This window comes from Suricata suricatta, chromosome 2 (assembly GCF_006229205.1).
Source record: "Suricata suricatta isolate VVHF042 chromosome 2, meerkat_22Aug2017_6uvM2_HiC, whole genome shotgun sequence".
Classification (NCBI taxonomy): Eukaryota; Metazoa; Chordata; class Mammalia; order Carnivora; family Herpestidae; genus Suricata; species Suricata suricatta.
In genome coordinates this window covers 95,108,134-95,133,248 of record NC_043701.1, presented here as the reverse complement: position 1 = coordinate 95,133,248, position 25,115 = coordinate 95,108,134, and the positions used below count along the sequence as shown (strand labels likewise).

Sequence of the window (25,115 nt, the reverse complement as noted above, 5' to 3'; positions counted from 1 at the left end):
TATTTTTGTGAGAGACAGAGAGACAGAGTGAGAATGGGAGAGCGGCAGAGAGAGAGGGAGACACAGAATCTGAAACAGGCTCCAGGCTCTGAGCTGTCAGCACAAGCCCGATGTGGGCTCAAACCCACAAACTGTGAGATCATGACCTGAGCTGAAGTCAGACACCCAACCGACTGAGCTGGCCAGGCACCCCGTATGTGGTAATTCTAAGTCTTGCTTATGAATGGTATAATACAGTTGGTAAAAATCATTTTTTGTTTTATTTAAAATTTTTTTTTCAGTTTAGTTTGAGACAGAGAGCACATATGCATGTGAATGAGGGAGTGAAAGAAAGAGGTGAGAGGGAGACAGAGAAAGACAGAGAGAGAATCCTAAGCAGGCTCTGCACTGTCAGCGCAGAGCTTGATGTGGGCTTGAATTCGTGAACTATGAGATCGTGACCTGAGCTGAAACCAAGAGTCAGATGCTTAACCAACTGAGCCATCCAGGTGCCCCTATTTTAGATTTTTAAAAATAAACTTTATTTAGGGAAAATTTGCAAAGATACTACCGTATTCATGGACCCTGCACACGGTATCCCCCAGTGTCAACATCTGACATTTCTACGGTGCATTTTTTATAAAAAATGAACCAGTATCAATATATTAACTAAATTCTATACTTAATTCATATTTCCTTATATTTACCTATTATACTTTTTCTGCTTCCAGATTCCCTTCAAAATACATTACCATTTAGCCATCATGTCTTCTCAGGCTCTTCTTGGTTGTGACAATTTCTCAGATATTCCTTATTTTGTATGAACTTGGTATTTTTGAGGAATATTGGTCAGATACTCTGTAGAATGTTTCTCAATTTGCGTTTGTCTTATGTGCCTAAGTTTTAGAGGTAAGACATTCAGCCTATACTATTCCCACTTTTCTCGTTTCAATTTCAAGTTTGAATTGTATTCTGGATCTTGGAGACCTGAGACTTGCCTACAGCACCTTAAAGGGGAATAAATGTAGGAATGCTGTTGTTGAGCAGGCATGCATTAGGACTACCAGTGCAAAGGTGAAAATATTGAAGATACCCAGGCTCCTGGCCCGTATCTCTCTCATTTATTCAATTCCATTCCCTTGAGGTGACGAATGTTACTTCTTAAAGGCAACCAGATCTCAAAACTTACTGATGAACTTATGTTTCCAGTTAGCTCAATGATTTCACAATACTATTAAACACTTCTCAAAGCAAATTAATATGCGTGAAATTTACTTAAAAATATAAAAGGGCACATATATACTGTATACACATACACTCTAAGACGAATGTAGGGCAAAAGAAAAAATATCAAAAGTCAAATAATTGGGAGACTACAATTAGAAAAGGTTTGAGAATAGTGTGCAGCCTCCTAAGATAATCAGAATTGTAAGGTTTCCTGATGCAGTCTATATGATTCTAGACCTTCTTTTCTTCATGGGAGGCTCACTTCACAGGCATTTTTAATAGACCTATCTATTAATATTTCTTCACTTCGTAGGCATTACCTAGGTATTACTTACTGGAACAAGTTTACTTATTTTGCACAAGTTCATGCTGTTGTCTGACATCTGAAAACGGACAGTAAGGGATGACATTTCTGCAGTTGTGCCTTAGTGAGCATTCCCAAAGACCAGAATGGCCTGCACTTACTCATCTGTACCATCTTTACTCTGCTAAACTCTAAACATTTGATTAACTTATAGCATGATTAGTGTCTGAGTGTTTCAAATAAATTACAGAAATGCCTAATACTTTAAGAGGGAAAAAAACTATCCTCTAACTAAAAGCCTATAAAATGGGCCTGAAAGTATTGTACACACTCAAGGTACTATAAAGTGCACTACAAAAATCCAGCTCTAGTACATCATAAATGTGACTTTTAAACACTCAAGAAATTTTGGAAGCCAAGGCCTCTTAGAAAACTGGTCAAAGAAATTTGAGCTGATGGTTTGTTTTCTAGCAAGAATTACTATAAAAATAAGGGAGGTAGTGCAATCCATTCTACTGATTTTTCAGATGTCTCAAGAGTAGATGTGGTAGTACCAATTTGAAAGAATTTCTAGTATCTTCTCTCCTTTACAGTTTCAACAAAGCTAAGAGCCAAACAATTAGGTATTTGACCAAAAAAAGGTCAACAGGTAGGTCTCTACTTGACACTGGGCTGGCATTTTTCAGATTACTTTGCAATTCCATACACAACAATAAATCACCAGGTGATTAGCTTGCACTTTGAAAGAGAGGGGGCTTTAAAACATCCCTCATAGAATTGCTAGGGCAGAGATAAGGGCCTGAGGAGGGTAGCTAGATTTTCACCAGTAGGGGCGATGTGCCTTGAATAAAGGTGGGCAAAAGGAAAAGAAAGAATAATGTGAAGCTTTGAGCATTTGAGAGGCCTGGAATTTGACTGGTGGGTCAGTGACAAGGGTAATATGCTCTCTGGAGAAGCCTGTAAACACAGAGTTCCCATGTCTCACAGCAAGGATGGAACAGGAAACCAACAAGAATGCACATTCCCACTGCCTGCCTCCTCGCAGGTTGTCTCAAGTGAACTTGGGCCTCACTGATAACACATACTCCATGATGCAATGGAGTCTTGTGGTCTTCAAATTCTTTTTTTTTTTAAGCCACAAAATCCTTTTATCAAAAGAAAGCACATATGGGAACTTAATAGATTTAAATAAAAAATACAGGTTAATGGTTAGCTGCTATTTGAAGTTTTGGGGGTGGTGGTGCACAGCCTTATCTGCGTTTCCACCCTATCTCTCTCTACCCTCATTCACTCTTCAACAGACTCCTAGAAAACTCTAGAACCTGAGTACTCCAAGAATATAATCTGAAAAGCCTCTTACTACTGTTTTACAAACATCCACCTCTTTTCGCTACTGAATTGACCATCTGCTATCTATAAGAAGGTCTTTATGATAGTTATACGGGAAACAGGAGTTTTGGTGTCTTAACTACCTTATTGTGATGTTGAAAGTCAACCAGTTTGCCATTCTTGTGGGGCAACACTGGTTCCATAGCTGAACAATGTAGAATTACTGTCAGGTTACTTCACCTGTTTGAAAATGCTTTCTCAGGGGCACCTAGGTGGCTCAGTCAGTTAAGCACCTGACTCTTGATTTTGGTTCAAGTCATGATATTGAAGTGCATGGGAACAACCCCATGTTAGGATCTGTGCTAACAGTGCAGAGTCCTTGGGATTCTCTCTCTCCCTCTCTTTCTCTGCCTCTACCCTACTTGCACTATTTTGCTCTTTCTCAAAATAAATAAATAAAATAATAAAAAAAGAAAATGCTTTCTCTTTTGTAAAATGGAGTGACAAATAGCAAAATATCAAGCCCTTAGAAGCCACATTTAGTAAGTGACTCACAATCCTACTTGACCTTTTTAATTTTCAGGGATCTTGTCATGTGAATACACACACACACACACACACACACACACACACACACACACACACCCCTTAACCTAGGTTAAGACTCTTTAGAGAGTAAAACACATTAAAAATCTAAACTCTGCTGAGATGAGGCCTAATTACTACTTAACTAGGAATATGGAATAAGACCCTATAGTACAATGTTTTCTTTTTTATAACCTGAAATATCTTCATTCTTACTTCTAAATAAGTTAACAAGTTAACAATTGTTAATAATAAAATTATTTATAGTCATTTAATACTTTTCTCCTTCACTTAACTTTATTAAGCTAATATCTGTGAAGAAATTACAACAAGTAAATGATGAAGTAAATGGTGGGCAAGAAGAGAAGATCCTATAATAATTAGCTCATCTTTCTTCCAAGAGGGAATAGTATACTATCTAGTCCAGATAAGACAGTAGGGGTGACATTTCTGCAGTTATGTCTTAGTGAGCGCTGATGTTCCCACAGACCAGCATGCTCTGCACTTACTCATCTGTACAATCTTTAGTCTGCTAAGTTCATGTTCTAAACTCTAACTTTGATTAATTTATTATACCATGATTAGTGTCTGTGGGTATCAAATAAATCACATTAGCAATTAGAAAATTAGCAATTAGAAAAATCAGTATCTCATATAGAAGGTTTTCTTATTTTGGAGGGAGGACAAGGCTTAGGAATAATTTAAATTTACAGAAATCACCTGTGGGTCATGGAAAAATATTTTACCATATTTTTGAGGCTTTAATTGACTTTTGTGAAGACTCTGAAGTTTCCTGCTAACCAATAATGATTTAAATTAGTTTGTGAAAGGAAAATCTACTAGCTATAAATAGAATAGGACCAAAATAAGTGTCTTGAGGGGACCAAAGTGAATCTATTATAAGCCTACATGGGATCCTCAATTTAGGGTATGGTTTGAGTTTCTTTCCCAGTGAGGAAATATGGTTTTAGAAAAAGGATAGTGCTTTATTCTTTTAATTCTGGTAAAATACGTATCACATGAGATTTACCATCCTAACCATTTTTAAGGGTAGGATTCTCCTGGATCAGAGAGGCACAGAGAGGATCCTTCTGTGTCACTATTCTTTTACACTCAGACTTAGACTGCTACTATTTTTTTTTAGTGGTAAAATATACATAGCATAAAATTTTAACGGGTTTCAAGCATTTTAAAGCGTACAATTTAGTGGCATTAAGTACGTTCATATTTTTGTGCAACCATCACCATTATCTAATTCCAGAACTTTTTCTTCATCTGTACTGAAATTCTATACCCCTTTAAACCATAACTTCCCATTTCTCCCTTTCCTTAGCCCCTGGTGACATCCAATTTTCTTTCTGTCTATGAATATGATTATTCTAGATAACTCATATAAGTGTAATCACATAATATTTGTCCTTTTGCATCTATCTTATTTTAGTTAGCCTAATGTCTTCCAAGATTTTCTGTTTAGCATGTGCCAGAATTTCCTTTCTTTTTAATACTGAATACTATGACAATGTACACACATACATTTTGTTCATCCATTTATCTGTCAAAGAATATTTGGGTTGTTTCTATCTTTTGGCCATTATGAATGATGCTGCTGTGAACACTGGTATACAATTATCAGTTTGAGTTCCTTCTTTCAGTTTTGTTGGGTATACATCCAGCAGTGGAATTTCTGGGTCATATGGTAATTCTATCTTTAAGAAGGGGCTAGTTTTGAAGAATGATCTGGATTCATATTTAGCTTAAATCCCTAGCAGATGTATAATCTTGGGGAAATATAGCCTGGTATTATGTGAATGAACTAAAGAAATGTGTCTGGGTCCACGTCCTGGCTTCATTGTCACCTAGCTGTTGTTCAGCCTGTCAGTGCTTCAGTGTGCAAATCTGTGTAATAGGAAAATAAGTGTTCTTATCTCACTGGGTTCTTAGGGGGATTAGCTATTATCACCCATTTGTTCCTTTATTATACCTAAGATAATGACTCATGAATGGCTTTGGGGGGTCTATGAACCCCTGAATAATATGTGTAAATCTTTATGTAAAAGTGCATTTGTAGATTTTTCTGAAAAGTTACAGTGGTTTATTTTTCCCTTTCTCAGTCAGATTCTTAGATGGGGCCCTGAACCATTAAAGGGAGAGAAGCACTACTCTAAAATAAAGTAGTGGTCCATAATTTAACACCAAGCCTAACACATGTGAGCTTAATTAGGCAGGCTTATAAAATGTTCCACTATGCTTTTAGGATGAGACAGTCTCTATGCTACCTTTATTCTCCTCGCCAAATTCCAGCCAAGGAAATTCCCTTACAGAAATTCCCTTGCTGTTCTCAACTACTGTAATGTTGCTACAAATGGTTTTAAAAAGAAAGAAAAGAGGGGTGCCTGAGTGGCTCAGTTGGTTAAGTGTCTGACTTTGGCACAGGTCATGATCTCACGGTCTGTGAGTTCAAGTCCCATGTCAGGCTCTGAGGTGTCAGCACAGAGCCAGAAACTTGCTTTGGATTCTGCATCTCCCACTCTCTTTGCTCCTCCCCACTTGCACTCTGTCTCTTTCTCTCTCAAAAATAAATAAATGTTAAAAAATTTTTAAGAAAAAGAGAAAGGGAAAGAAAGAAAAAATTGAATAAATCCCTAATTTCATATGTAAAATGTAAGATATTTAATTGACATAAATGCACCAAAATGTGTAATAATTTACCAAACTTTGGAAAACCACTTGTTTGGGCTTAATTTAATAAAGTAGCCCACAGCTTAATGCAGCATACCAATTTTCTTATATTTTCAGTTCTTCAAGTCATATAAATATGTTAAGGCGCCTCTGAGGAAGATCAACAGAATACATCAGAGTGACAAAGAACAGTAATGATAAAAGAAAGCCCATGTGGGCTGCAACAAAGCAGCTCTATCTCTTTAAACAATAAAACTGTGATGAAGACTCTTCCCTCATAATTAGCAAAGGGTCGTTTTAAAGGTTCTCCATTGATGTGATGCAGCTGACCGCCCTTAATAATAATTATGCCTAGATTAGCATAACACTTTTAACATCTCAAAGAGCTTTCACAGGCTTTATCCCAAAGTCCGTGTGGGCTTCCTCTGCTTCCATGAGGGCCTTCAGGTCTTCACAGCCATGCCTCCTTTACTGGGACAGAATGCAAGCCTGCTCCATTGGCACGCTGGGTCCAAATCAGTAGCAGAGTGGTACCACATAGCCTGTGGCATAAATTTTTATCCACTGACCCTCGATCTTTCTCATGAACAAGATAAGTGAAGCAAAACTAGTGTGCAGCAAGTCTAACTTAAGAATTTCAGAAAAGAGAACCTCAGGCCTTGGGACTATCCTGTATCAAACTCATCCAAAATGCATTTATCCAATGCTTACTGGCTGTCTAATAAGGGCCATGCCTCATTCTAGTGCTGGGGACACTGCAGTTAACTAATCAAAGCCTTTGCAACCACTGAGTTTACATTCCAGTGGGAGAACAGAGACAATAAAAAAAAACCCCAAATACATACATAGTATGTTAGCTGATAAGTACTGGTGTGTCTAAGGAGCAACAAATGTGGGGAAACAAATGGGGTGTGAGGTTCCAGAAGGAGCTTAGAGCCTGGTTCCACAGAACCTTGTAGCTTACTGTAAGGAATTTTTTTAGTTTGTTTGTTTAGAGCGTAAGTGTGAGCACATTTGCACACATGCAGGGCAGGGGCAGAGAAAGAATTCCAAGCAGGCTCCTGATGTGTAGACCGATGCAGGGCTCAATCTCACAGTGAGATCCTGACCGGAGCTGAAATCAACAGCTGGATGCTTTACTGACTGAGCCAACCAGGTGCCTGGTAAGGAATTTGGTTTTTACTTAGAGTGAAGAGTGAGTTAATAAGCTATTGGAGGGATCACATTTACATTTTAGTGGTATCACCTGACTGCTGTGTTAAAAACTGGTTGACTTGCAGGGGCTGAGTAAAGAATAACTATTGCAATAATCTAAGGAGGAGCCCCTGGAGGCCTCAGTCAGTTGAGCTTCTGACTGGCTCAGGTCATTATCTCACCGCTCCTGAGTTTAAGCTCCACGCTGGGCTCACTGCTGGCAGCGCAGAGCCTGCTTCAGAACTTCTGTCTCCTCTCTCTCTCTCTGTCCCTCCCGCTCTAACGCTCTCTCTCAAAAATACATAAATGTTAAAAATAATAATCCAACTGAGGACAAGAGTGATAGTTTCCTTATGCTCATTTGAGTCAAAACCTATACTCTGCTCCAGGAAACTACTGATTTGATTTCTTTTTAAAAATCACCATAGATTAGTTTTAGTGGTTCTAGGACTCAATGTAAGTGGAAGACAATGGAGGTAATGGAAAGGAGTTGGGAGGAACAAATGAAGGCTGGGCATGAAGGGGGTTGGATACAGCGTTCACCAATAAGAAGAGGCACGTTTTATTGTTTTCTCTGTTCATTTAGTAGCTTAGAAGATATTTTGAGCTGTAACTATTAACGGTTGTGGGTTAGGTAGCAGGTCTGAAAGTTCTCTGATGCGCAGAAATGAGATCTGCTGCATGCCCTGCCCTCCTTTGGTAGGGACCTCTCCAAAGATTCGAATCCACAACTGCCCTCTGTGTGCTATGCACAGAGGACTCTGAGGGCACAGGAGCTTTCACAACCTGGCCTGTACTTGAACTCCCCTCTTTGCTATGACTCAGTTTCCAATAAACTGATGCATATATTATTAATTCAGTTTATTGTGCTACTTGTCACCCCTTTGTTATCATTTATTTTTATTCCACCAAAGACCAGCAAACCATATTTAAAGTTCACACCTATATATATCTACAATGTCAATAATCCTCTCAGCTTTAAGAAAGTGAAAAACAATAAGAGTAAATACATTTTTAAAAACTTAAACTCCCTCAAAGCTCTGCCACACAGCTGTTGGTATTTTCACATACATTGTCTTCACTTTTGTGCACATGCACACCTATCATATGTAATTGTAATCAGAGCTTACAAATATTTTGTGTTCTTCTCTTTTTATTTGATATAGATTTAATTTTAACCATTAGTAAAAAAAACATTTATTAGTTTATTATATCACCAAGAAACTGCTTATTTTAAAAGTCTGAACAAGTTCTGATCACCTGAAATGATTAACACATTGGTTGAAAAGACAATGGGCATTTAACCTCTAATAACTCTGTAACCTATTACAATATGTTTTAAAAAATCTTATATATATGTCAATTGTATCTCAAGAAAATGGGAGAAAAATCTTATATAAGTTAAAAGATAGTTATATTAAGTGTAATAATTTTTTGGTCCATTCAAGCCCTAAGTAACTAAGCATCACCATTACTGAACACAATTTGAGTGCATTCTAAAGATAGACCCCAGTCCCCGTTACTAAAAAAAAAAAAAAAAAAAGAATAAACCATCAGCCATACCTTCAGGGAATCTTTCTTTCTTTTCCAGCAAGATGGACCAAATTGGCAAAGTATCTACAATAAACATAGACTTTCATATCACGTCCTTACTTTATGGAAATAAGAAATATCACAAACACCATTTGGCACTCTCATTGTGGAATGAAAACAAGGGTAAAAACTTATACAATCTAATTTGCAAGTTGATAATAGTAACTAATAGATTATTCAATAAACAGTAAGCACTCTAGCTGCCAGTATCCATTTCTGGTTGCACAAAGTTAGTATTTAACAAGAAAAGCCTGCAATTTTCTTAGACAGAAAAACTCAACACATTTTCAAATAAGGTCAAAGTAATTTGTGCCATTAAGTCTTCAGAAAGGTTTGAAGGGCATGATTGACTGATTTGTTAGAGAGAGAAAGCATGCAAGTGGAGGACAGGGGCAGAGAGAGAGAGAGAGAGAGAGAGGGAGGGAGAGAGAAACTCAAGCAGGCTCCATGCTCAGTGCAGTGCCTGACACAGGGTTTGATCTCATGACTGTGAGATTATGACCTGAGCCCAAATCAAGAGTCAGATGCTTAACTGACTGAGCAACCCAGGCCCCCTTGAAGGCCATGATTTAAAAGAGGGGTGGGCCGCTGAAAAAATTATTCAATGGTGTTTCATGTCACTGCCACCAACTGCTCTCCCAAATGCAATGCAGTTTGGTTAAGGACCCCAAAGTACTCACTTTAACCTAATTTCACCTCCAGGGGAGAAGCATATAGTGTGATTTGCCCTGCCCTTGAACCATTCTCCTCTAAGAACCCTGGGCAGGGCAAATCACACTGTATGCTTCTCTCCTAGAGGTGAAATTAGGTTAAGACGAGTACTTCGGGGTTTCCCTAAAGAGGAAAAGTGGTCAGAGAAGAGAATCCCAGAAGTGTGTCTGCAAGAGGCTAAGAATGAATGTGGTTATAGCGGGATAGTGGCAGTGGTGTCGGGTTACAGTCGGGTGCAGACCTATTGGAAAGCAGGTATAAATGGGATGATTGCTTGGATATCAGCTTCCTATATGTTTTTAGCACCAACTATATAGCATCTTCTTCTTTCATCCAAATCATTTCCCACAACCATAAGTTTTTACAAGGGTGAACATTCTGCATCAATACCTTAAAGAGGGCTCTGAACTCAAGAAATAATCCAGTGCAGAGCCATACTTTCTTGTATGTAAAAACAATGTTGAGCCAGAATATGGAAATAAATGATCTGCTCACTTACCTTCTCCAGTGCAGCTTGAACAACTGATTCACTTTCTGTATCTAGGGCAGATGTAGCCTCATCTAAGATCAGGATCTTTGGGTTTCGAATCAAAGCGCAAGCAATTGCAGTTCTCTGTTTCTGTCTTCCACTTATTCATGCTCCTTTTTCTCCTACCAAGGTATTAAATTTCTAATGAAAAATAGGAATGAGCACAGAAACAGAAGGCAGCATGATTAAATTATTAGAATAGGCAATGACAGGCAATTACAGTTGTGTTTTAATACCAGCTTACTCACTATTTCAGACTGGATGCTTTTGACCTTTGATTTGTTCTTTGTGAAAACAAACAACTTTTGAAAAAAAAAAAAGAGTCCAATAAAGAGACAACCTATGAAAAATTAGGCTAGGTCTAAAAGAAATGAGAACATATGATATGATAAAGATTTTTAGGGAGATTAATAAAGACACTTTAGAATGCACTGATATCTTTAAAAAGAACCACTGTAATACAAACACATTCTTAACTATCTGAAATGTTTAGCAATTTAATGTTATCCACAATTTCCTTCCTGGATATTCTGATAAAGGTATGAAAAGATTAACGCAAAACAAACTTCCCCTTAAAAATTTTTTCAGTCTTGGGACACTTTTTAGGCCTTTCCTTTACTTCTTTTACTTTTTATTTTTTGGATATGCTTCTTTAACAAATTAGATATTTGCGGTCGTAGGTAATTTCTACAACTAATGAAAGATAGTAATATTGTATTGGGTTAGGTCCATGACCCAAAGCTCATTTTTTCAAGGATATAAATTTAAATAGTTTTTCTAAACCTTTGATTTCTAGAGTCTCACCTTTACATTAAAAAAAAAACATGAACCTTACTGAGAAATAATTTAAACACAATAAAAATCACACATTTTAAGTTCTATGAATTTTGACAAGTGAATATACCCTTATTATCCCCACCCCAGTAAAGAAACAAAACATTCCCATCACCTTCATGAAGTTCCTCATTCATAGTTCCAGCCCAGATCCACACATTGATTTGATTTTTATTACTATAAATTAATTTCACTAATTATAGAACTTCATATAAATAGAATCATCCTGTGCATACTTTCTTTTTGACTTTTTAGGAGCAGTTTTAAGTTCATAGTAGAGTTGAGAGGAAGGTATAGAGATTTCTCATACACCTTTGCCACACACATGCATGGTGTCCCCTATTATCAACATCCTTCACAAGAGTGGTACATTTCTTCTAACTGATGAACTTACATTGACATTTCATAATCACCCAAGCCCATTGTTTACTTTAAGATTCACTCTTGGTGTGACGGGGGCTCGAACCCACAAACCCTGAGATCATGACCTAAGCTTAAGTTGGACATTCAACAACTGAGCCACACAGGCGCCCCTAGAAGTTTTAACTTTAATGAAATCCAGCTTATGAGAGGCTTCTTTCATGGTTTGTGCCTTTGATATTGTATCTAAAAAATCTTACCATACCAAGATATCTATGTTTTCTCCTACATTATCTCTAGGAGTTTTATAATTCTGCATTTTATATTCATTTCATTTAGAGTTAGTTTTTGTGAAGGGTATAAGGTCTGTGTCTAGATACATATTTTTTTACATGTGGATATCCAGTTATTCCATTTATTTGTTGAAAAGATTATATTTGTGCTATTGTATTACCTGTGCCATTCCATCATAGATTAGTTGATTATATTTATATGGGTCTCTTTCTAAATTCTGTATTCTGTTCCAATGATCTGTTTGTCTATTCTTTTACCAATGCCACACTATCTTGATTACTATAGCTTTACAGTAAGTGTTAAAGTTAGATAGTACAGTCCTTTAACTGTTCTTCAATATTGTGTTGTCTATTTGTGGGCCTTTTACCTCTCCATATAGACTTTAGAATTAATTTGTTGATATCCACAAAATAGCTTGCTGAGACTTCGATTGGAATTGCACCGAATCTATAGATCAAGTGGGGAAGAACCAACATCTGGCAATATTGAGTCTTTCTTTCCATGAACATGGAATAGCACTGCATTTTAAAAATTCTTCCTTGATTTCATTCTTTATACAGATCTTACACATATTTTGTTAGATTTATACCTAAATAATTCATTTTTTTGGATGCTAATGTAAATGGCATTGTCCTTTTAATGTCAGATTCCACTTGTTCATTGCATGTATACAGGAAAATGATTGATTTTTGTATTTAACTTTGTATCCTGGAGCTTTGTTATAATTGCAGTGTTTTGTTTTGTTTTGTTTTTGTCTGTTTTCTTTTACTTACCATAATAGTTTTGAGATTCATCCAAATTGTATGTATTAGCAATTCACTCCTATTTATTTCTGAGTAGTGTTTCACACAATGTGAATCTACCTTAAGTTATCAATTTCAGCAAAAACAAATAAAAACACAAAAATCCATAGAGCTCAGTTAATTCTGATTTTCAGTTAAGAGTGACTAGTTTTTATAGTTTAAGTATATTTCCTACAATTTGGGACATATTTATGATAAAATTATTCACTGTTTATCTGAAATTCAAGATGCACTGAAAATATTGTACTTTATCTAACAACTCCATATCAATTGCAGTTTATCTATTCAGCTGCTGCTGAACATTTGGATCACTCCCAATTTTTGAATATTATGAATAAAGTTGCTATGAACATTTATGTACAGAATGTTCTTGTGGTCACATTTTCATTTCTTTTGGAAAAATATGTGGGAATAGAATGCTGAGTCATAAGTGTATTCTAATTTTATTATATTAACATTATAATAAAGTGTGAAACTTCTTTCTAAATTGTCTGTACCAGTTTCACTTTATTCAGAATGAATAACAGATCTAATTGCTTTACTTCCTCATCAAAAGTTATTATTGTTATTCTTTTTAATTTTGGCCATTCTAGCAAGCGTGAAATGGTATCTCATTGTGGTTTAACTTCAGATTTGCCGGGTGACTAATAGGGCTGAATATTTTTCATTGGTATATTGTCCATTTCTTTGTGTGTGTGAAATGTCTGTTCAAGTTTTTGTCCGTTAGTGTGTTTTTGTTATAAGAGTTCTATAGATATTCTGAGTGCATGTCCTTTTTCAGATCTGTGTATTGTGAATATTTTCTTTCACTCTGTGTTTTGCCTTTTTACTTACTAAATAGTGCCTTTTAAAAGGTTTTTATTTCAATAAAGTTCAGTTTATCATTTTTTAAATAGTAAATGCTTTTCTAAGAAAAACTACCTTGGCTTGACTACATCAAGATCCCAGATATGTTTTTACCTAAGTTTTTATTTTTTGAAGTTTGATAGTTTAAGTTTTTATATTTGATCTAAGATCCATACCAAATTAATATGTATACATGGTATGAGGGAAGGGTCACATTTCATTTGTTTTTCCCAAATTAATACCCAATTTTCCAAGCACCATTTGTTGAAAAGACTTTCCTTTCCCTCAGTGAATTAACATTGGTCTTGTCAAAAATCATTTGACTAGACATGTGTGGGTCTATTTCTGGACTCTATTTTATTCCACTGATCTACATGTTCATTGTGCCATTTCCATTGTCTTAACTGCTGTCTTAAATTATATATTGTAGGCCTTCTGGCTTTGCTGTTATTTTTTTCATAACTGTTTTGTCTATTCTTAGTCCCTTAAATTTTCAAACAAGTTTTGGAATTAGCAGGTTGATTTCTAGACACAAAAAAATCTTCTGGGATTTTGATTGGTATAGCATCAAATTTATCAATTTTGGGAAAATGTGTATCTTTAAAAATATTGAATCTCTAAATCAATGAACAAGTTACATTCTGTTTATTTAGATCTTTAATTTCTTTCAGCAATGTTTCATAATTTTTATACAGATAATTTACACCTTACATAAAATGTATTCTATTTTAATATTTTTTGATGCTATTATAAATGCCACTTTTCTTTTTTGAGAGAGAGAGAGAGCAAGAGAGAGCAGGGTAAGGGCAGAGGGAGAGAGAGAATATTAAGCAGACTCCATGCTCACTGCAGAGCCTGACATGGGGTTCAATCTAATGACCCTGGTATCATGACCTGAGCCGAAATGAAGAGTGGATGCTCAGCTGACTAAGCCATCCAGGCACTCTGTGAATGTCACTTTTAATTTTAATTTCATTTGTAACTGTTGCTACAATTTAGAGATCTAGTTGACTTTTTTAATAGTTATAGGTCTTACTAAGATTACTTCGTTTTATTAAATTTTTTTTAAATGTTTATTTATTTTTGAGAGACAGAGAAAGTGAGACAGAGTGTGAGATGGGAAAAGGCAGAGAGAGGAGGCAACACAGAACTCAAAGCAGGCTCCAGGCTCTGAGCTGTCAGCACAGAACCCCATATGGAACTCCAACTCATGAGCTGTGAGATCATGACCTGAGCCAAAGTTGGATGTTTAACTGACTGAGCCACCCAAGTGCTCCTAATATTACTTATTTTTGAGTGACTTTTGGTAGTTTATTTCTTTCAATGAACTGACCCTCAACTAAGTTGTCAAATTTATATAAAGGCATAGCTTTGTTCATAGTATTCCTATAATCTTTTAATATCTTTAAGATTAATAGTGATGTACTATTTTTCATTTTTCATATTAATAATTTGTCTTCTCTTTTCTCATTCTTCATCAGCCTTGTTATTATTTTACTGATTTTATTAATCTTTTCAAAGAAACAGCTTTTGATTTTAATGATTGTTTCTAATGGTTTTCTTTTCTTTCTTTCTTTTTTTTTTTTTTTTTTTTTTTTTGCTTTCACTGATTTTTGCTCTAATCTTGATTATTTCCCTTTTCTGCTTGCTTGGGGTTCAACTTGCTCTTCTTACTCTAGTTCCTCAAGTTAGAAATTTAGTTTATAGATTTTAGATCTATTTTTTTTTTGTTTTCTAAAAGAAGAATTTAATGCCAGATGTTTCTTTTAAAACATTTCTTTAACTGTAATCCACAAACACTGATACATAGCAGTTTCATTTTTATTTAGTACAAATAGTCATTAATTTTCCTTGAAACTTCCTCTTTCAGCCACAGATTTAGAAGTGAATTATTTAATTTTCAAATATTTGTGGATTTTCCAGATATATTTCTCTTACTGATTTCTATGCTTTAATTCTATTATGGTTTGAGAACATGTATTGTATGTTTTATTTGAAATTGCAAAGTTGTTTTTGTTAATCGCCCAGAATATTGTTTACCTCAGTGAATGTTCCATGTGTACTTGAGTAGCATATATCCTGCTGTTATTGGGAAAAGCGTTACATAAGAGTCAGTTAGATCTAGTAGGTCAGTAGTATTGTTCAGGTCATCTATAGCTGTACTGATTTTCTACCTATTTGTTCTATCAAGTACTGAAGGCTTCAACTAAAATTATGTGTTTGTCTGGTTCTCCTTTCAGGTGTAGCAGTTTTTGCTTCATGTATTTTGAAGCTTTTCTTAAATGCTTACGCATTTAGATTATAATTTCTGGGTTATGGGTCACAGTTTCCTGTTTCTTTGCATATCTAATTGTTGCATTATATATGCTAAACTCTGTGCATGCTATGTTGCAGAAACTCCTGAATTTTGTTTCCCTCTAAGCAGTTAATTTTTGTCCTAGTAAGCAATTCAAATATTGACTGATCATCTTGAACTTGTGTAATCCTGGTTTTATGCTTTGTTAGGGTGAATCTGTAGAAAGTCTCAATATTTGGCAGGACCCCTCAAAGGAGTTCTATCTCCTCTGGGGATCTTGTCATGGCTTGATTTTGTTAGGGCAGGTCTAGAGTCAGCCTACTCTAACGTATGGCCTTTACTCTTAAGGTGTGGCATTTTTTGGTGGCTCAGCTATATTAAAAAGGCGTTAATGTGATCTCCCCATTCTGGCTAGACTGTACTTTCAACATCTCCATCACACTCCTTGACTTCCAGTATCTCTGTTGGACTCTTAGCTTTGTAGCAGCTGTTCTCTGGTAAGCGTTGGGAATTCTTATCCTCAGACAAGGATTCCCAAGTGGTGCTTACAGTGACTTCTATACCCATACTTCAACTCCACAGGTCTCTCATCATCTCTCCAGTTGTTTATGCTGCCCTGAAACGCTATCTCTGTCTTTCAGCTTAGTGAAGAGCCATATTCTGTCTAGATTCTAGTTCACAGGAATAGGGGTCAGAGATGTGTTCCTATGCAAAATTGCTGCAAATTCATGGACTTTCCTCACGAGCTTCCTTTCTCTCCAGAATCACAATTTTGTGTTATCTCTTGTCCAATGCTTGGAAACATACATCCTATGCTTTTCTGGTTGTTGATGGGAAAAGGCTAGCAAGTATCAGTTAATCCTAATATATTCATTTAAAAACTGTGTATATCACAGAAGTAATGGCATTTATTTAAACACAGATTTCCCCAATTTTTCCACTGGGAACATCTGGAACTTTTATTTATTCTTGTGCTTACTATTTTTTCTCTGGTCAACCATGGATGTGGAATTTAGTTTCCATCATAAGCCATTATCTTTAATTTGTTCTGTGGATTATATTTTTAGATTTACTATTAAATTTATAGCAAGGGGGAATCTTTGTTTAAATACTGGGCTTTTAGTAAGGCAAGTAGTAACTTACAGGTGTGATTTAAGAGGTCCCAGAAAATTCTCTAATTCCAAGTGGGAAACTAAAGATCCTTGGTGTTTGAGGAATGGAAGTCATTCAAAGGGCCAAAAGGTCAAAGCAACAAAGTTTGTTTTCCCAAATTACAAGGCAAAGAATGTCCTCAAGCTCTTAATGAGTTTGCCATTCCAATTATGACCATAAATAATGGGGATAAGAGGTAAATACTGATATAAAAATCTTTTATGAAAAGAAACAGAAGAACAAAATTATTATGACCCATGTTTTATGGTTTGTAAAATATATATACTGAAATAAACTTTTTTGCTATTGTTGACTCTTGTTATAGTAGAATTTTATTCTGTATTTTGATTTCAAATCTCATCCTTTCATATTTCACAGGATGTTTCCCACAACTGTTTCAGGTGATATGGAGGAATGCATACTTTGGGAAATGTAAATAAATGGCTTTATAGCCGTCAATGCTGAATACCTGTTAGGATCTGTTCTGTCCGAATATCAAGAATCTTAGTTTATTATAGCTCTTTCCAAGTATGATTTTACGCTTTTTGTCCAATATTGGATCCATGTGCTTCTAAAAATGCGCATAGTTTCTTTCCCTTTTGCCTTACCATTGTCTGTGACAGTCCCACTCTTAGCCACAAGATGGCCTTGCAAATCAAGATTTGGCAGACACATCAACTCTCAGCTTGGGCTGATGATTTTGTCTCATATTTCTTTGTTATATTTTAAGACATCCTTCATTTATTTTTCTTTTCCATTTGCAGTGAGAGCCAGTAAGAACTAAACAGGACTTTAAAAAACTGGCGTTCGATGATGCACTTCTTTTGGTTGTTGCCTTGCTTTCTTATTTATAGACATTTCATCTAGGATTATTCAGCAATTACTCACACTCCTTTTACTCTGCAGAAGTTATTGTTTTGTTACCTTATAATGGAACGTTGCACTGCTTTAGCTCTAAGCTAAGGACACAGGCTACATAGTGTATTTATGTTGGGAAACTCCATTATAAAATCATAAGCATTTGCTTCCTTGGATGCTTTCTCAATCTCTTCATCACTCACACCATCTCATCCATATTTAATATTGTTATTAATGGTGGTCCCAAACAAAACAGGCTCTTGGATGACCACTCCAATATGTTCACGATAATACTGCACATTTTAAGTTCTGATGTCATTCCCATCTACTGTGATCTGCCAATCCAAAGGAATGAATCATGCATGAACACTGCACTGTTTAGAGTCTTTTTCACTAATTCAAAGCATAAGCTGAGAAGCAGGGTATTTAGAAATCAAAGATTGACTTCTTTTTATAAAATATTTATAGCCTGTATATTGTCAACAGACTTTCCTGGTAGATATGAACCAATAAAACGTAAAAAAAACCCCTGGCTTAAAATCTTGCCAAACCACCTGAAGATCCTTATTCCAAGATCCACAAACTAGGTATTATATAGATACCTGGCTATAGGAGCCACAAATGTTATCATGTAGACACATGTAACAAACTTCAGTTTTGTTAATTTAAGACTGATGTGACCTTTGCATTTTTCTTTCTAGGAAAGACCCTTTCTTCTTTTCAACACCTCACTCTGCTGCAAAAGGCAAGTGTCTTCTATTCTTTCATGTAAATAATTGTAAATGAATACTATCTTCTCTGTAGATAGTCCCATTCCCCCAAATATTCCAATGAAAGAAGCCAAGGTTTGATAATTATAACTCACAGAGCCTCTCTTTCTCACCAACTCTGGTATTCTCTCTGAGCGTTGAGTATTCTATGCAACTGCTTTATATATGGAATGCTTAGCCAAGAATTTATTTAATATTAGCATGAATACACAAATCTGGTATATGCCAAGAAAAAATACTTAGGAAGTTAAATTTAAATGAACTAGGCTCTAGGAGAATAGATTTTCTTTTAAAAATGACAGTTGAAAATTTGAATAGGAGCATGCAACTATCATAGTCTTGTTCTCTATGCTATTTATAAGGGTAACAAAATCAAGTGCAACATTATGGATGACAGAAAAAAGTGAGAGAGCATATTTTCTACAGATATTCTTATGGGATGTTTACAGAAACTGAAAATCTTATAAATTCTGGGTATTACAAATTATGTCATTTTCCCCCCACGGTTTTCATCACCTTCTAACATACTACATAATTTACTTATTTGTGGTTCTCTACTTATTACCATGCAAACCCTTTGAGGGTACAGGTTTTTATGCTTTGCTCATCAATGCTCCCTTGTACCCAGAACAGTGTCTAGCAGTAGGTGCTCAATAAATACTTTGTGAATGAATGAATAAGCAGGAAAGAAAATGATAAGGCTTCTCTCAGCTCCACTGTTAAAAAATCAAATTTGATATGGCTGTCAGTTCTCTGTAATAGGTGGTGTTTCCTAATTTCATCATGTGGGCTACACATGGTTTTGCTAGGTGTAGTTACAAAGCTGTTGTCAGGATCATATAACCTCTGCAGAAGCTGCACTGTGGTACTCTTCCCACTGCCCTTGGGGTCAGCCAAGGCTACTGTCTCTCCAGACTTAATTTTGAGATTCAGGCCCTTCAGAATCTATGGGATGTAGGGGGAAAAATTCTATATAACTAGGATAAGTGAGAATATGATTCACATATTTTCAGAAATTTAATGTACAATTATAAACAGAAAAGAAATTCTTCTGTGACACTTAAAGCAAATTTAGATTTTGTTTTGGTTCATGTACATGTATAATAAAAATCTACATAATTTTGGAAAATAATATTAAGAAATCTCTTACTATCTCTCTCTATAAAGAGGAGATCTAGCCTAAGAGTACACCTAGAATATTAACTAGCCACAGCAAACTGTTCACATTTTCAGCTGAAATACTTTATATCAATTTCATGACTACTAAGTTAGTAAAAGTTTTATATTTTAATTTGCAGCAATTGAATGAAATCTTGTCAGATATCTTAATGAACTATTTAAGGAAGTTCTTTCTTAAAAATATATATTTAACATTATTGAAAAATATAGTAAAACCTCAGTTTACAAACATAATTCATTTCAGAAACATGTTTGTAATCCAAAGTACTTGTAAATCAAAGTGAATTTCCCCATAAGAAATACCGGGTACTTTGATGATTTGTTCCACAACCCAGAAATATTCATATAAAATGATTACAATACTGTAATATAGTATAAAATAATAAAGTAAATACAAAATATAAAGAAAAATAAACAAATTAGGCTGCACTTCCCTTTGAAAACCTCTGTGGTTGGTGTGAGGGAGACAAGAGAGAGGAGGGATATTGTGTAGGACGACTTTCACTATCACTAATGAAATCACTGCTGTCTGTTGGTTCAATGGAATCCTCTTCTGCCACTGTATAGACTTGCACAGATGTTGACTACAGTACAGGATTAATAAACTCTTGTCATACTGTATTTAATGTAACTGGCAATAAGGCAGCAGAGGAAAGGGTCTATATCTGCAGGGAGCCTGACCAAGAATGAAGTGAAGCATTCCTGAGCTTACTCTTGTATTGAAAAGCGAAGGGCTGCCCATAGGTGCTTTGCAGTGATAAAAAACTACACTAGTGCCAGTTGTGGGCACCTTCCAACACTATGAAAAATCACGGACTTCTGCCAAACACCACAGCCTGAGACTGAGTATCCAAGCATGGGAGATGATAACCTACAATCCCGAGAGAGAGAGAGACAGACAGACAGACAGACAGAGAGAAACCATTGGCTCACTTGTGATTGTGTAACATTTGGCATCACATTCTACTTGTATTACAAGACAATGCTCATTTATCAAACTAAAATTTATTAGAAATGTTTGCTTGTCCTGCAGAATACTCATAGAACAAGTTACTCGCAATCCAAGGTTTCCCTGTATATTGCAAAGTAGACAACTGGCAAGACTCCTCAGGTGCTCCCATGAATGGGATTCCATGATTAGAAACCCTCCTTTTCTAGTGGTGGACCTCATGGGGACATTTAAACTTAGGGTGGCACTTTAAAATGTTTCTCAATGACTGGAGGTTGCTACCAGCTTTTAGTGTCCCGGAGACCTGTAGTGTGAGAGAAGCCTGACACATAATTACCCTGCCAAAATGGCAGTAGCAATCTCTTGAGAAACTCTAACCTATCTTTGCTTGCATCTATTATGTACTCAGCTTAAAAACATGGGACTCTCTCCTTGGGCCCTCACTTTGATCTTCCTGTTTGTAAAGAAACAGACCCTTCAAATAAACTAAACATAAAACTTTCAAAGGCCCAAGCAGAGAAGAATTCTCTAAAGCAGGTGAGAAATTCAGGACTCCTGGTGGGAGTACCTCATCTATCATCTGCACTTTTACTCTGGAGTTGGTTTCTGTACTTTCCTTGAAAGAATCTGTGTTTTATTTATTTAAAGTGGTAGACTTTTTCTTTGTTTGAAATTATTCACTCTTCAGCTTAATAAAAAGGGCCATATTTCAAATGCTCACCTAAAAATAGTTTAAAACCCAGAGAGCACCTTACCATGGAATATAATGGCACAATTGGTACTTAAGTCTCCAAGAGCCAACCCAAATGTAGTTGCAAATGTGTTTCTGTTAAGAAAAATGGTAGAAGCCAACACTATGTCAACAATGGTAATTAAGCAACAAATTAAAAAAAAAGCTTTGAAAACAGAATTTCAAAGATTTAGAGAAAAATAAAGAAGTAAGAGTAGGTGTATCTTTTCTAAATGCAAATTATGCAGGGGACATTTCAGCACTTTTATAGGCACTAAAGGTTGATGGCAAGAGTAATTTTTATCAATTTCATTTAATATAAAATTGTCCTTTTTCTAGGAAATAACCATTGTATTAGTAATTATTCTTTGTAATTTTTAACTATAACTACTTTTTTGGATAAATATACTAATAACATAAAAAGAGGAGGACAGAAGAGACAGATAAAAACATTTTCCAAGAACTTATCAAAGACTGAATGATAGAGGGTAATAAATTCTGTGCCGCATGTGCACCTGTGCACGCATGCGATTGTCTGTATGTATCTAAAAGTGAGAAAGAAAGTACCTGAGACACAAATGCTCGTACGGTAAGGCTATTAGGAAAGGGAGAAGGAAAAGGCACAATACATGCATAATTCCTCCAGGCTAGAGACTAAGAGGTTAAAATGAGTTACCTTTCTTGAGGGGGATAATATACAGGGACCACCAAAAAGGGGTGCCACCAATCCAAGACATTTTGGTGTGCTCCCAAATGCAGAATGAAGGAAGTTCAGGGAGTTGAAAATGTTTTAGTCAGTTGAACTTAGAAAAGGGGTTGCAAAATGTAATTAGTTCTTCCAGAGTTATTACTGATCAATCTTTCCTTCCTTTCCTCCTTCTTTCCCTCCCTCCCCACCTTTCTATAACTTTTCTTCTCTTTCTCTCTTCAAGTCTCAAAGAAAAGTAGTAAAATCTTGATCAAAATGATCCTAAATACTCTTTTAAGAGGAGACCTTAGCTAGTAAAAGACAATATCAGAAAACTGTACAATTCTATAATTAAATTAACCTACCTTGATAGGCAGTAATGATAGTTATCTTTCAAAGCAATTTGAAGTCTTACCTTATCAATAACTTGGAAAATATTAAAGGCGGCTCCTCTGGCTATAGTGAAGGTTTCAAAGCTAGGGGCTGCTGTTCCAATGCAGCAACTACTATGGATTACACTAAAAAACCCTGTAGGAAAAAGAAAATAGTATTTAATCTTCCTCAAATATGTAAGAGATACAATAGAATGAAGTGTATATTCGGTTGAGACTCAGATGCTAGAGAAATTAGGTAGGAAAGAATGGAAGCATCTGCCAAACATAAAGGAACCATGAGTTGATCTGAGTATGTGTGGCTTTTTCTTAATGTGGAACAACTTTTGATTGTCCCATAGTCTTGTTATCATCTGCTGGGAAGTCTGAGCATGAAAATCTGCTTACAAAGCAGGGCTCACTGGTTGAGTGAGGCGGTGAGTTGCACTCCCTCCCTGTAGGTCAGTCAATCTCTTAAACTTTACAGAGAAGGATGGGATAGATTTCACTTGCATAGAGACATTGTACTATTTCTTTCCAAAAATTTCTAAATTCTTATATTTCTGGACATTTTTCATTTTCAGACAGATACATCGCCACAAAAAGTCAAATAAATAAAGAATCCCATAAGCCAGGTGCTTTTCCCCTATTTTTATAAATGAGAAAGCTAAGGCTTAGCAAGTCATTTGCAAAAGTCACATATAAATTGAGGAGTAAGGATGTGCCCCAAATTTCCCATGCTCAAGTTTCATTTATATAAAAGTCTTAAGTATGAAAGTCTCAAATCTAAAGGATGACTTCAGTTGACAGAAAAGAAATCTACATAGAATGGGAAGGCCAAATGAGAACTGAATTATATAGACCAGATCAATTCAGTTCAGCAAGACAAACTGTCCTTAATCCTGAACAAATTGTTTATTGTTGAAACTTGGGAGGATGACCAAATAAATTCAGATTTAATGCATAACCCTAAAAGTTAAAAAATATCTAAATTGTGATGTTGGACAGAACTGTAGATAATCTGTTTTTAACATTACTATATACTCAAAGGCAGAGGAAGGGCAGGAGAGTTTAATCTACAGAATATTTCCAGAGAGAAGACATTCGGCAAGGTGAATGTAGACTCATCTTACCTCAGCAAGCTTGAAAGGAGAACATTTCACTAGAGAATGACCTTTTTGACTGCTGGATTAAGAAAACTCTATATCCCAGTGGATTTTCAGTTCTGATTCTTCTAAAAGCATGATGCTTTCTAAGATATGCTGGATGACTAAATCCTGCCAGTTCATAACTATAATTTAAAGGTATATCCAGATAATTTGAAGGAAATAAGTATTTGTTAAAAACGTTCATCTTTGAATATTCATTATCATGCAAAAACACATTTTTACTAAACTCTAGATAAGATGAAATTATATAGGGCAATTACCTTTGCTCTCAAACAAGACTTATAGCAAGAACAGTTCTTATGGTATAACCAGGTTCCCCACTAAGAATCAAGGAAGTGCCATACCAAAAAGCAAGTCCATAGGTTCCATTCATAAAGAAGTACACCGCACCAAAAGAGAGTTTTGGAGCTATAGCCTTTTTTATGCCAATATCCTTTGCATCTTTTAGATTCTGTGTATACCTTAAGAAGACAAAACACAATGTAACAGACTTTAGGAAAAATAAAACTAAAAAATATCATCAGATTTAAGGAACAGACCTTTGAATTTCTTTTTCCTGGGCCCCAAAGGCTACAACTGTTCGAACTGATGACAAGACTTCTTCTGCGACAGCCCCAGCTTTGGAATAGGCATTTAATTCCTTACTGGACAATGAGATGATTATCTATAATAAACCATGAACACAGTTAACCAAAAGATGACCCTAAGGCAGTTAATAGTGTCCAGAGAATTTAATTCAGGTAGAATCTAGAATAGCAGAATTTTATTATTGAAAAAGTAGTTGGAGGAAGAGAGTTGGGGAAAGAGAGGGACGCAAAACTTGAGAGACTATTGAATACTGAAAACCAACTGAGGGTTGAAGGGTTAGGGGGAAGGGGGAAAAGAGGTGGTGGTGATGGAGGAGGGAACTTGTGGGGAAGAGCACGGGGTGTTGTATGGAAACCAATCTGACAATAAACTATTAAAAAAAAAAGAAAAAGTAGTTAGTATCACTTAATCTAATTTTCTCAGTTTCCAAATAGGGAAGCAATGGCCAGAGATATTAACTGACTTTTTAAAGACTCAGAGCAGTGAAAGAGCTTAGTATTACATAATCTTCAGTCTAAATCTCTACTCTGCCTTCTACAAGTAGAACTTCACTGTTTTCTCTCTGTATTTTTAAAAATTTAGACCATGGGTACTTACGTTAACACAATTGGGAAAGATGATTTGGAGATGGATTTTAGGGACATAGTTCTTTTTGGGCATGCTATGGACACTGGTGAGCCTGATTTGACTTGATTTGTTATCATGTAAAAAGCAAGTCTTCCAGAGCAGGCAGAGGAACGTGATTCTGCATATGTCCGGAATGTGACCCCTGAAATGATTACTGCATAATGCAGCCTACCTGGTTACGTGCTATATCTCCAACACTTAAGAGGTGAGATTTCAGAGACAGAGAGGAAGGAGAATATCATTCTTATCAATACTAGGTGGGTTTACCTGATTTAAAAACTTTCTAAAATCAGAATGTACCTTTTTCTCTATTATACATCCCAATGACTACTCCTTTAATTAGTAATGGATTTCATTTAGTAATTAGCACACTGGTTCAATGAAATGAAATAGGAGAAAAATTGTCTGCTGAGCTGTGAGTCTTTAACTATTACCTACTCACGTAACAAGTCTATCCATTTTCAAAACACA

At 35.8% G+C, this 25,115-nt stretch overlaps 1 protein-coding gene across 1 annotated transcript in view; it reads right to left on the bottom strand.

Annotated features, from left to right (window-relative positions):
- ABCB5 (ATP binding cassette subfamily B member 5) overlaps window positions 1-24,677 on the bottom strand; it is a 95,613-nt gene extending 70,936 nt beyond the window's left edge. Inside the window, 7 exon segments of the mRNA XM_029919109.1 lie at window positions 10,101-10,271; window positions 17,705-17,908; window positions 19,163-19,288; window positions 22,305-22,417; window positions 23,709-23,890; window positions 23,969-24,093; window positions 24,615-24,677. Of these exon segments, the coding sequence (XP_029774969.1) occupies window positions 10,101-10,271; window positions 17,705-17,908; window positions 19,163-19,288; window positions 22,305-22,417; window positions 23,709-23,890; window positions 23,969-24,093; window positions 24,615-24,677 (984 nt within the window).
- Window positions 24,678-25,115: the final 438 nt, after the last annotated feature.